Source organism: Gobius niger, assembly GCF_951799975.1.
Source record: "Gobius niger genome assembly, chromosome: 13".
NCBI classification, from domain to species: Eukaryota; Metazoa; Chordata; class Actinopteri; order Gobiiformes; family Gobiidae; genus Gobius; species Gobius niger.
In genome coordinates, this window is record NC_136864.1 from 20,422,091 (window position 1) to 20,435,414 (window position 13,324).

The 13,324-nt window shown below is 41.6% G+C and overlaps 1 protein-coding gene across 2 annotated transcripts in view; it reads right to left on the reverse strand.

Annotated features, from left to right (window-relative positions):
• LOC306973182 (glypican-5-like) overlaps positions 1-13,324 on the reverse strand; it is a 65,307-nt gene that overhangs the window by 30,203 nt on the left and 21,780 nt on the right. Inside the window, exons 4-6 of one of the 2 annotated variants that reach the window (XM_079570034.1) lie at positions 10,652-10,809; positions 9,775-9,831; positions 8,884-9,006 (exon numbers count right to left, since the gene is read on the reverse strand). In XM_079570034.1, coding sequence (XP_079426160.1) covers positions 8,884-9,006; positions 9,775-9,831; positions 10,652-10,809 — 338 coding nt within the window. The remainder of the gene's footprint in view (positions 1-8,883; positions 9,007-9,774; positions 9,832-10,651; positions 10,810-13,324) is intronic. The other variant, XM_079570035.1, reaches the window with a different exon arrangement.

Sequence of the window (13,324 nt, forward strand, 5' to 3'; positions counted from 1 at the left end):
GGCAGCAGTAAAGTCTCCTGTAGACATATTATGTACATAAACCTGTTAACTCTGTGGTTTTGACCCCGACAAACACATTCTGAAGGTAATTCTTGTATTCGTTTAGCAGTTCACAATTCAGTCCTCTCTCCAATATCATTGCTCCCCAGTGCAAACTGTATGCTGTGAACTAGCTATATCTTGTAAGAAAATACATTGCACATCTATATACAATTCCAATATTCACTAGAAGAATTGTTGAAAAGTGAGAATAATTGTGGTATTGTAGTATTAAGACTCTAATTGAGTAAATATATGTACAGCCAGTACTGCTATTATGTCAGCAGCAACTGCAATTCAAGTTACATTTATTAAATACGCATAATTTCAGAAACAAGATGAATAAATAAATGATCATAATTATAAGAACAAAATAATAACGCTAATTCTCCTTTTTTTTCCCCCAAAACTTGAAGCCAGAATCAACCACCAGGAGGTCAAAGCATCTGCACCGTTTTAATGAACCTGGAAGTGATATGTGTATGTCCCACAATGTTTCGAATGCATTTTACTTAAGAACCAGTAGATGGCAGCATTTTCCAGGCCAAATGCAGGGGTGAATCTGACATCATGTGTTATTTAATAAAAAGTATCCCATACATTAAATAAGGAATAATAAAGTCAATACCCGAAACAACAGCTGCCAGCCCAAACCATCAGAATGGCTTTTAAAAAAAAGAAAAGAAATAAAGAGTGGGTGTGTGGAACATTTTCACAAGAAGCAGGCCAGAGGCAATTACCTATGTGCCTTTGCAAACACATGGCCACATGCCGAGCAGGGCAGGGATAGCTGAGGTTAGAGGTCGGGTGGAGAGGGGGGGGCAGTTGGTCTATGGACGCAGACAAGGGCAGGCAGGGGCAAAGCCGGGAGGGTAAACTATGCCCCACAGCACAGACGGGTGGAGTGGCCCATGATCCTCTGCTGCGGTCCAACCACCTGTTTGTCTGCCTGTCTCATCCAGGACTGAGAGACACTCTGAAAGGGGGCTTCCAACCAAACAGCACTTTCACCTTGAATGGACTCTCTATGATCTCAATGCACATACAAGTATTCCAAATGTGTACTTAAGGAAAAGTAGAGTTTCTTAAAATACATTAAGTTAAGTTATACTTTATTAAAATACATTACTTCAAACAGATTAAGTAGTGCTAATTAAAAATAAATAAATAAATAAGAAAACATAAAATAAGCTGTTATTTTTTGCACTACTAAAGGTACTTTTATTGCTACTGCTAATACAGTAGTAATACAAAACAGCTATTTTAATTTTTATTAAGTTAACTGTACTGTCCTTATTTTCATTTTTATTTTTCCAAACCTTTCTTTTTGATACATATTAACAAATTAACAAAAAATATGTGGAATATTTGTATTAATTGCTTTTTATTTCAAAGTATGAACTTAAAAATAAATATTCAAGTAGCAGTTCTGCATTGGGTTAGAAGATATACAGTATAATTAATTTCCAATTTCAATGATAAGAAATATTGAAATCTAACTAATTGATGGACAAAAAAAAAGTGTAAATAGCTTTTTTCCCCCAAATATATATACAGTATATACATACAGTATGCATTTGTGTGCCGTACATACTCTTGTATGTACATCTACTGCTCTACACAGGCATCAGTTTCCAGACTTATTACACTTATAGACGCTCTTGATGACAACGATGGACGTGGTTTAAGTAAACACTGAAAAGTCAGCGCAAACATTATGTCTTTGCACTCACATGTACATGTGCATTAGAGTCAGTGAAGCGCCCAGGCATTCGCATACCCAGACATAGCCACACAGGGCAGAAGAGGCTTATGGGGGTGTTGAGTGAAGGGGTCATGGATCACGCTCTCTCCACAGCAGTAAAGGGCACATGGCTACTCTGCCCAATCTCCTGCCGTGGGTATATAGACATGTGCGGCCTACAGTGACAGCCCCGCACTGCATTTGCCATGCCTCGTATATGCGCAAAAAGCAGCCGCACACATCTTTAACAAGTGGTCCCCGGGTGGCCAATAAGGCAGGACATTCGAGAGCACTTTTTAGATTGGAAAGATATAGACTGGGCTCTAATTACAGCCATGTGACACCAGAATAACATTTGGGATTATAACGTGTGATGCTGTGTAAACTGCTCATGGGGCTAGGGCGTCGCGGGCGCGTATTCCCGAGGACTCAAGAGGAAGGGCTGTTAGCTTGAATGAAGTGGGACAGATGGTGGCGCTGGCAAAATACATGGTCAAAGGGACTTTCTGGGCACAAGTCCCAGTCCTGGTGATCATATATGTTCGAAACAGGCCTCGCAGCTGGGTGTCAAGAGCACATATCAAAGGAGTGGCATCTCAAGACGAATGCACTCCGAGATTTGATTAATACGAATCTTATTGTGTGGTCCGGTGCATGATCTGGTTTTGTTCGCACCAATATTTACTCAAGCCATCCATTTTCCTGCAGCATAAACCGAGATGACTGCTGCACTTTGGGTACTTACTCAATGGTAACAACTGAGCAGTATAAAAATGTAAATTATTTATTTCACCGCTCTTTGTGACGCTCTTTAAAAGCTTAGTCCTTGGAAATATTTGTAAATGCGTGTCAATATTGAGAGCAGGCGCTGGATCTGCAGATGCTTTGGTTTAATACACATTTCCTCGTAGTGTTTGTAGCTTGGGATGTCAAGCGACGCACGGCAAAGTTAAAGGGGTCTCGGAGAGCTATTTAGATGCTATTGTAAACAAAGGGCAGGAGAACATGTGCAGGTGTGTACAACATGTGGAAGCATGTGATGTGAGTGACTTTTCATCAATGTCCAGAGTGGAATCTGCCAAAAGACCCAAAGTTACCAGGAGTAGCGCTAGTCTACATATGAGTGCCCCTATGTGAGACAAATACTAAGCTAAACTATGTGCTTTATCAAAGTTTGGTCATTCCGAAATGCCACCTCTTCACAGTCCATCCAGATCTATAGTCTAATATTGGGTGGATGAAAAAGAGAAAGAAAAAAAGATTAGGTGTGGGGTGTGGAGCTCCCCTCACTCTGCAGCCCTGCGTGCAGAGGCCACATTCCCAGCACCACTCAGGGGGCTCCAGTGAGCAAGCCACGACACCAAACCCAGCCGGAATTCTAGGAACGTTTTTCCCTGCGGTTTCAGGTTACCGCATACACAGGGCACGGATCACAGGCCTCACACAACACCCACCGCAGTCCAATACTGTACTTTTGTTGTTTGGACAGAGTTGGATTTGTTAGCTTTGCCTCTCTCCTCCCGCGCCTGTCATTCATTATAATTGTGAACTTACACAAACAGTCAAGTCAGTGAGCTCCACTCGACGAGTAACGGTAGCTACTGGACCTGGGCACGCTGCTCGGATTCTCACCCTGATGGTAAATGCCACACTGTACAAACAGACATTCACACTGAAACACAACAGGAAATCGCTCTGTGCTTTATACAATTAGGAACACATTTAGTCAACGGGCTTGGAAATGATCCTCAGCGGTCTTATAACCCTAGATCAACATGGTCACTAGCTGCCACTTTGTGTGCATATATTGCCAGTCTTACTCATATTAGATTGACAGTAAAAGGTTTTAGGCAATAGGGTTTTTAGGGAAAGTAGGGGCAAAAAACTAATGAGATGAATTATGAAATGTGTTTTGTTTGTAAAAAGCCAGAGTCAGTGATGGCTAGCAGTGTTTGGAGACAACCAAATATCACAATTTGTCCAAAACATTACTTGCCAAATCCTTAAAATGATTGAAGGTATGTGTTTTGTAACTTTAATCTCAATGGGGACATTGATCTAATATTAAGCCCTGATGAAGACCTGGTGGTCGAAACATGCTGGCTTGACCATCTAAATAAAGGCCTTTTAAGTACTTCCTCATGCTGTTCATATTTGTTTGGAGTGCATGTATTTTTTGGATCTGTAAATAGTTTGATGATTTGATGATGATTTAGCCGAATAAGTAATAATGTCTTCAGTATATTATTCACATTATTGACAGTAGGAATGTAGTTTAAAGTTACAATGTTCAATCCAAATGCTAAATCCAGACGGTCCACATCAAAAATGTAATACTTTATGCTCTGTCTGTTTTAAACCTTTCCTGAGCGCATTCAACCCAGATGAGTGAACTAGAATAAGTTTGTTCTGCTTGCTTGTAATATGCAGATAATCATACGCAGCTCTTTTCGCCACAGCCAACTCATTTTGCTGCATGGCTTCTAGTGATTTTTATGACATCCAATAAAATTCACTGGAAAAGGCATGGCTCGTCCTTCATTTTCAGGGTTTCGAAAAAATGTGTAAATGTCCAGGGCTTTTTCGTCACACACTCTCATTAGCGCAGACAGGGAAATATAACGAGTGGGCGTGTTTTGTTTATTGTTTACTGACCACAGAGTCCATGTCAAATTCTCCGCACAAGCACAAGTCTCTCAAACAAACAAGCGAGCTGGCCCGGGCCCAGGCACGCTAACTGCAGGGACTTCAAATGGGCTCCCAAGGCCCGGAGACAATTAGGCCACAGAGACACTGCTTCCTGCTGCCACTGACCTACATCCCTCTTTCTCCACCCGCACAGGCGCTCTTTCTGTGCGAGCATCCTTCTTTCTTTTTTTTTTTTTTTACCTGCGACTCCCTGGGACACGCGTGGGCAGCTCAGAGGTCAACGGGTCCACGTGACTTTCAAAAAGCGTTGAGATAAAATACACATTCCCGAGCACAAAGGGGAACAGTCACTTTTATGTAAACATTTCTGCAAAGAGTTGAGCAAGCAAAAAGCACGACAGAATGTGTTAGTGTTTCCAAATGATATTGTACAAAACCACCACAATATTTCACCACCAATTCACAGCCCGGCAATTCTACAATGAGCTATAAACAATCTCTCTTCTTTAATACGAAGGGAAACAACTTGGATTGAAATCTGCATGTAAAAGGAGCATGCAAGGCACATAATAAAAGTCAGACATGAGGAGGCTAAGTCGTGTAAACAATCCCCCACAGAGTCACAAAACAGGCAAAAAAGCAGGCGCTATGAGGTCAACTAAATCAAAAGTGTTTACGCCTCACAGAAAAAAGACTCTTCCCCCGCTGGTCCACCAGTCTTCTCGAACACAACAACAGATTTAGAAATAACCCCAAACACTCACGATCCTGGGCATTTCAACGCAGCGCATAAATAACATACTGCAATCTGATCGCCGTTGTTTTCACTCACACAAAGCTTCAGGCCAAAACTCAGATAGATGTAGTGTAGCAGAGAGCGGGTCAAGCTGAGGTCCCTTTGAGCATCCCGGGGTTATGGGAAAGGGATGGGCCACTGAATCAAAACGAAGAAGCAACGGGATAGAACGGCCCTAAGAATGAGAGTGCAAAGAGGTTGGGTTCACGTTATAGAAAGATGATGATGACCAGAATAAAAGGTACAAATGTATTTCTTTGCCGTGGTTTGTCTGTGACCAAGAAGTGTACCTTGCAGCCTAAAATCCTTTCAACTGACAAGAATAAGGTCTGTGTGATATTGTGTCAAAGAAACAAACAAACAAACAAACAAACAAAAAATCTATTTGTTTATGTGCTAAGAAGACATTGGACTGTGCCAGGTTTTTGTTTCATATGGTTTGTCCCAGCAATTATAGAGATATTAACCGTAAACCACCAGGTCAAAACATGACAGTTAAAAAGCAACTACGAGAACGACTTGTCCCCCACCTCAGTATTCATCTAATTGGTGCAATAAAGACTACTATAGCTTCTTGTTGGCATAATGTTGAGTTTATTGAGCAACTAAGAAGAATGGGCTCACAAATCGCTTATTCATTACCCAATTTGCAGAAGGTTGATTATCCAATTGAGCCACATATTTGGGACTGAAGCTCATTGACCCGTGAGATTGTCACAGAGACACTGGGAGGGAGCTGTGTTAGTAACTGCTTTGCCTATTGCAGCACTCTTCCTGCCTTTCTCTACAATAACTCAATAACTTCCAGATGTCAAGACCATAAACAAATGGATCATCACAAACTGATAAAAAGGCATGTGAGGCATCCAGAAGCACTGTTAATTCATCTATGAGTCAAACACAGTTTTTGATCGCCCTCTGCCAAACAAATCTATCAATTATCAAATATACGTCAAATATATGTTTTTATGCCATAACATTGAGCTATATTTGAAATATAATCCACAATCCAAACTCAACCTTCCTGACTCATTCTGAACATCACAATTCTTGGTGGGACTGGGGAAAAGCAGAGCGTCACCTTTCGGTCATGCTAACAGTTACCTGCAAATAAAGCATTAGAACTAGGTCTGGTTTGTGATTGCTAAAGTACTTTATTCAGCATGCAGTAGTGCTTTTGTCCACAAATATATGCAAGTATAATATGCAGCAAAATACATATTCCACTCTATTGTGACAACAAAAAAGAATAGAATAGAATAGAATATTGTACAACATTTAACACAGTTAAAACCAACGGTAACGGCGTAAGTATGCAGATTGTTAATAGTGTGTTACAGTCATCATTATTAAACATTATGTGTTTGTATTTCACTTTATTATCGAGGTGTTGGAAGTCTGGGAATCAGATGTTTGCTGATAGAGCACATACTGTCGTGTCCCGACAGTCCACTATGAAGACTTTTTAATGAAACCAACATCAATCATCAAAGTAACCATCAAACAAATCATCGAACAAAGTTTAAGAAACCAGATCAAAAAAAGTCAGTATATGACGATTGGACTTTTTCATCCGGCATCAACTGTAAGTACATCTCTATTCAAAGAGTGACAATTTACAATGACCTCATCTTTCCAGAAAATATGAACTTTTGACACTTGTGACAGTGTAAATGTTGAGAAATGTCTGAACAAATGCCAACACATATTTTATGTTGTAAGTACGACTGCTTGTCCCCCTTACACTTGGTTCTCTGTCATCGGTTGCTGAATAAGGGAGGAAGGGAATTTCAATCCCCCACATCAAACACTGCTGCTGGACTTTGAACATAGTGTGAGTGTCATTGTTTGTCAGTGTGATTGTGTCTAAATGGATATCCTCTCCAGCTGCTGAATGGCACATGGGTGCCATACAGATTGATATGTGTGACTGTGTGTCTACACGTCCTCAACTTGTGGGGAAAACCCAGCAGGCCCTCTGAGGTTTTGGGTCCACAGGAAGTATGACGACAGCAAACAGCGGCTTAGCACCACGAATGGCCTTGAGCATCCCTGTTGTCGGTGGCTTCTGTGTCTGGTACAGCCAAAGAGGAATATAAAAATAAGTACGATACGAAACTGTTCCAATATAAAAGGTTTTGGTCCCATTTTATCTCAATCAACTTTCCCAGGCCTGGCATTGATGGCATGGTCAGGGGCAGTGAGTGTCCAAGTCATTCCCAGTCTTTCCCATACAGCCTCATAGGACAGTCTTTGTTCCCCCTCCAGGCTTTGGGGTCCCCACAGCGGGGCTGTGCCCGACTCCACTGACTCCACAATAAGTCTTTATGCTGCCAAGGTCCGCTCCCCTCTCACTGGCCCACCATGCTCCCTTCATGAGGGGCACAGGGAGGCACGGGGCACCAACACACCAAGACGTCACCTCTTTTCATGCTTTGTCTACTCCTCGCTCGGCTCATATACATGCCAACAGTGTCAGGTCTAGTGGAAGACTTCAGCCACGCAGCCACAAGCCAATGTGAGCAGTTTATGAGTAGTGCCAAAAGGCTCAGCAGGAGACTGTTTTCTTTTCTACCAAAGAACACATGACACCACAAGCAAAGACCCCATGCCCACCAGAGAGAGTGCGATAAAACACTATTACAGCTCATTAGTGCTGTTGGTGAAATGAGCACAGTGAAAAAATATAGAAATTGTATGTAAAGCTGAACGTTTACAAGACTGGGTACAGACTAGAGTGTGTACTTTTAACTCTGCACTTTGTTTGTCCTCTGACAAACTGTCATAGGAGCTGATGAATGGGTGGTCTGCATAATGTGTCTCAGCCATTGGCAGATCATGAGCATTTGGGAAGGGCGGAGAGTACCAGTCCAAAGCAACAGAACAGAACTGAAATAATGGGATTGTGAAACTGCCAAACTACTAACATTTCTGACAACATGCTTTCCAAACCCCAGAGGATGACAGATCAACATTAAGAGGATCAGATCGTTTAGTGGGAGAGGATCTTTTGTTTATTTTTCTATTTTTTTCTTCGGCCAATGACCAATGCTGGAAGCGCAGAGGGTGAAGGTTGCCATCGTACGAGGCGCCGGGTTGGGGCTACCACAAAAGGAGAGCATAACCTTATCATAATTGTGGACTGAATGTTTAAGAACCAGATCCAGCAAAGGAATGGCTTACAGACTTTGGCACAGCCCTCTGCCTCCACTCTCTGCTCTCTGTCAGTGGAAGCACAGGAGTTTACACATACACACACTTGGAAAGATGCAGCCGAAACTTGAACAACATGAGCAGATTCCAAAGCTACACCTATAAATCAACCAAAACAAAGCCTCTGAAAAATAGTGTTCGAGACTATGAAACAAAGAGGACAGATAAGAGGGGATCAGGAGAAATGGGGAAATATTGGAATGATTTGTTCCATTGCAGATAAGAATTCAAAAACTTCCTTATAGCTCACAGACAAATCACTTGTTCAAAGCAGGAGATAGGCTGAACATTCAGATGAGTGGGCAGGGAACAGAAGAGGGCAGGGATGTTTGTGTGTGAGCTAAGGACTTCATTACATATTGCATCCATATGGTCAGATTATCACTTTACCATTTGACTCATTGTTGTACTGCCAGTCTAGTTGTAAATGTATTTGACTCACCTTTCCACCACATCATCTCCGCTCCAACAGGTGGACTCGCCGACGACGTTCTCCCCCTCACACAGCAGCTCAGGCAGGGCCGCAAAGAACGACCTGTAGCGCCGCACATACGTCAGGAACTCTCTGAGAAAGGCCACAGAAAAAAAGAGGACGTCACAAGAGATTGAGCAATCGAGAATGAAAATAAGCATATTCAAACGGCACATCACGTTAGTAACTTGTCCAATCTAAGCTCCATGCATGTGAGGAAGATGATTAGTTATATTGGCAGAAATATGCAGGCTTTAAATCTGACCACTTCACTGTGTCAGCACATTTCTGTTAGCGACAGAGTAGCGGCAGCAGATTCACTAACATCTGTTTATCATAATAAATATAGTCATCCCAGGAAAACAATAGCAGCATATCTAAATGAGAAACACATTGCTGCCATCCATGAATCAATGAATGTGTGAAGGATTTCACTCTATGTTGTCCGGACAATCGCTTGAATTTTTTTGAAATAGTTCCTTGTTTTCAGAATTTATTCAATTTAATCAACTATAGGAAAATAAATAAATAAAAGGAAAGCTGCATAGTAAGTATTATTTGTCAGTGATAGAAGCCAGCTTGAATAGCAGTGTTAGTTGAGACTGACAATCTAAATCTCACAAGTCTCATATCTTTCTGTAATGAAGCAGCTTGGTTCCATAATAAAACACTCAGCCAGCTAAAAGCAGTTTAGAAAATTAGCTCTGAGATGCATTGACTGCTTTTAGAATTATAAGGCATATCCTTAATGCATGTTGTCTTTGTTAAGGTTTTAATACAAGTACATAGCTGAGCATGAATTGCCATTGCTACTTAAGTGCTATAAGAGATGTTAAAGAAGATCCCAGAGGTCAAGCTTACCTAGACAGTGTTCTCAGATCGTGTTTATTGTTCTTGGAGGGTTTCAGGGGGAGTGAGCTGGGAATGATGGGAATAGTAGTCCGAGCAAGCATGGACGATGCAGAGGAATGAGATGGAGGTGAGAGTGAAAGATGAGAAAGGTAACAATATAAAGGAAAAAAGAAAGAAACACAACACAGAAGGAGAAGACAAAGTCAGTTGACCCTGAAAAAGAGTGACTGATCATGCACATGCATCAATCCCCACACGACATCTGATGAATTAAACTATGAATATGCTTCACATGGACTCAAAAACAGAAGACATTTGATTAGAAAACAAAAAATGACTTTATGATGTGTCATGCATTCAACAGTGGACTGTGTTCCCTCCGCTGCCTCTGAAGTGGGCTCACCCCTATGTGCTGCTGGTCAGGCTTGGCAGTGAGCAGGGAGTTGGACTGTGCTACCCTGAATGGCGGTGGCAGTGCCAGGCCAGACCTGTTAGCTCTCTTGGCACAAGGACAGTGATTCATGGTTTAGGACAAGGTTGGGCAAATAGCACCGCAACTGGGGCTCTGTGTGTCGGGGTATTTAAAATGGTCCGGTCTGTGTTCAGAGCTGGTGGTATGGATGTCTGGGTAAACAGGAAATTGTTGGTCTGTCAAGATAAATCTCACCCACTCCCCTCTTTCATATGGCACAGCACAGGCAGCTGTTGTGGGCATGGGATGCCAGCCTTAGAGGCCAAGCTGAGGGCAAAGCCTAGAGTCTGACCCTACAGGTCCTAAATGTGTTTTTTTGTGTATTGACATTTTTATGCAAGAGATAAACATACAATTGACAATACCCTTTCAAAATGTTGAAAAAAAAATGTGCTAATTCAAACATTTCCGTACCTTCTCAAATTTGCTAACCTGCCCAGCCACTGCTCTGATAGCGGCTGGGAGGCAGACGGCGCTGCTGTAGACAGGTTCATGTTGGAGGTCGTGACCTCTGAGTGTGGAGGCTTAGTGCCAGTGCGCTCTCTTGCAGACAGGCCACACACCTTGTCCACCTGTGGGGAACAGAGCAGACACACACTTGTTAAGCTAAAAAAAAATCCAAAGGGTGGAGACTGTGGCTTCTATAAACCACTGAAACACACCTGCACAGCTGAGTGCATAGACACGTGGACACACAGATGCCCTCAGTTTAAAGAATGAATTTCTGTTGAATGATTTTGAATACCAAAAGTGAATTATGTGAAGTAATTCATAACTGTGGGCAGATGGTCAGTGGTCTTGATAAAGGAAACTTGTGATGAGTGACTTTAGAGCTGAGGGCTGACAGTAAATGCAGAACATTCCACTACCTCATGGAGGGGAAAGCACATGCATTCACATAGCAATAATAGCTCTCATCTCCAGTGGCCCATTACAGACAGCAGGGCCTTACGGGAGGTAGAGGCTGTTGAAGAAAGGGGCGTGGGCTTCCAACCAACAAGCAAAATCGATGAGATCTCATTGGCTTAAAAGCCTCTGGGCTGTGTTATTAAGTGGCCCTCAATTAGCCGGCGTCAGCGTAATAGCTTTTGCTCTTGGGATACAAATTCTAGATCAATGTGAATTCACTTCATTTGCTGACATTTTATATACATAATGCATTTACAGCAAGAGCAAGTAGTAATACCAGATTCCTTAATTGTCTGATATAGTTGAGTTGTGAACACTAAAACTACATCATTACATCATTTTAAATGAAATGACAAAAGCATAAAACTTGTTTCTTGTGAAGCATGAAAATGTCTGATTTGATTCTAATTGCGCTGCCTTTTATCTGCCAACAAATTGCTTCTAAATCCATTCAAATCTGCCTTCAATCGGTGGCAAAATTTATCTTGCTTATAAATTCAGTTAATTGGAGGTTTTTACACGAGTGGCTGGCCAGACTCACCGTTTCTAAACCAAATAACCGCATTCCTTCATTTTGTTCTTTACTGCACTGTTAGCCTTTACTGCACTGCTTCTGTCCTACTCCGTCCACACTCCACTCAGGTCTTAAATCCTCCTTTAAGGCAGACGCTGGGCACGGGAAGGTTGTTTTATTGCATTAACCTTAACTCCCTCTGGACGCATAAAACAAGCTCACATGTGGTAGAGCGGGCCCCCGGTCACACGTGCACTCGATGCGCGCACATACTACACTGTAACACGCACCACATTGTCACAGCGATAAAAGACAGAACGGAGCAACTGCTTTGGCGAGGGCCCACATCAACACCTTAAGACAAATGCTGCGTGCATGTGGGCTGACATACTCAAGTCTCAACTACATCAGAGACCAGAGCACATGCCACAAAATAGATACAATATTTTGACTTACATAACAATATTAGGGCTCAGTCGGGAGCATCGGCGAACAAGGCAGTCGAATGAGTGGTTTATTTTGGTTGATGCATTTAAACTTATATTTGGGCTGCGAAAGTTTATGCTTTAACTCACAATTAAAAATACTGAAAGTGTTTATCGATCATATGTTTTGACCTAACACTCCTGCATCTCACGCACACATATTACCTGAAATAATTATGATTCATTCGCCTTTGTGAAGTGTGATTCATTGGCTTTTAAAAATGAGTCGATTGACAGCACTAAGATACATACAATTCTAAACCAGTGACAATTCAACCAATAAAGGATTAGGCTGAAGCATGTTGCTTATATTAGCTAATATTAACTATGTCTTAAAATGTTTACAGAATTCTTTAATATTCCTTAATCGGAACTAACTAAAACTCACTAAAATGATAAAATGTGTTTCAGATTTGTTTATCCTTCTCTTAGTTACATTGGCAAAATCCCCTACAATATTTTTTGTGTTGTGTTTCGTGTTTATATTTGTGCTTTTGTGTTTGATAGTCTGCAGATTATACAAACAAACCAACCATTAATCTGTCAAACTAATGCACATAAACGATGTCATTAATCCTGAATTGTAAATCCCTATGGGCCTCCCTGTCGTATTGCATATACAAGCGACCGCAAATATTACTTGTCACACTAGGCATTCCTGGGATTCACAACACATATTTAAGGCAGTATATAATCCCATTACATCATGTCCAGACAGTGGTGTCTGGGAGGTCTACACTATCACCAAAAAAGGTTATCTTTGTTCTGAAGCTATGAAAAATGAGGACACGGATTGCGAGATCCTTCTTCATGAGGCCAAGTGAAGTTTTATCCCAAGACAATTTCTCACTCCTCCCTTTGTGTGACACGGCTCTATTCTCTGAGACAAGAATGTAAACAGGCTGGTAACATATGAGCATTAAGAAGGGTTCAGTCACGGTTCTGTTTGCACTTCCAGCTTTTAGTTGTCAAGGCATTTCATCAAAGCAAGTTAAATAGGGCTGAACAATTAATCGCAGTCGAATGGTTTCTGCAATGTAAATGGTCACAGCGAGCAAACTGCAAAGGCTGCAGTTATTTTGGTTGTATGTCCCTTGCAAACAATCTTATCTCGTCTCTGTGGGGTCTCTTTTGTCTAAAACCTGCAAACTGCAACAAAAAAAAGTTGCGCACCACTGT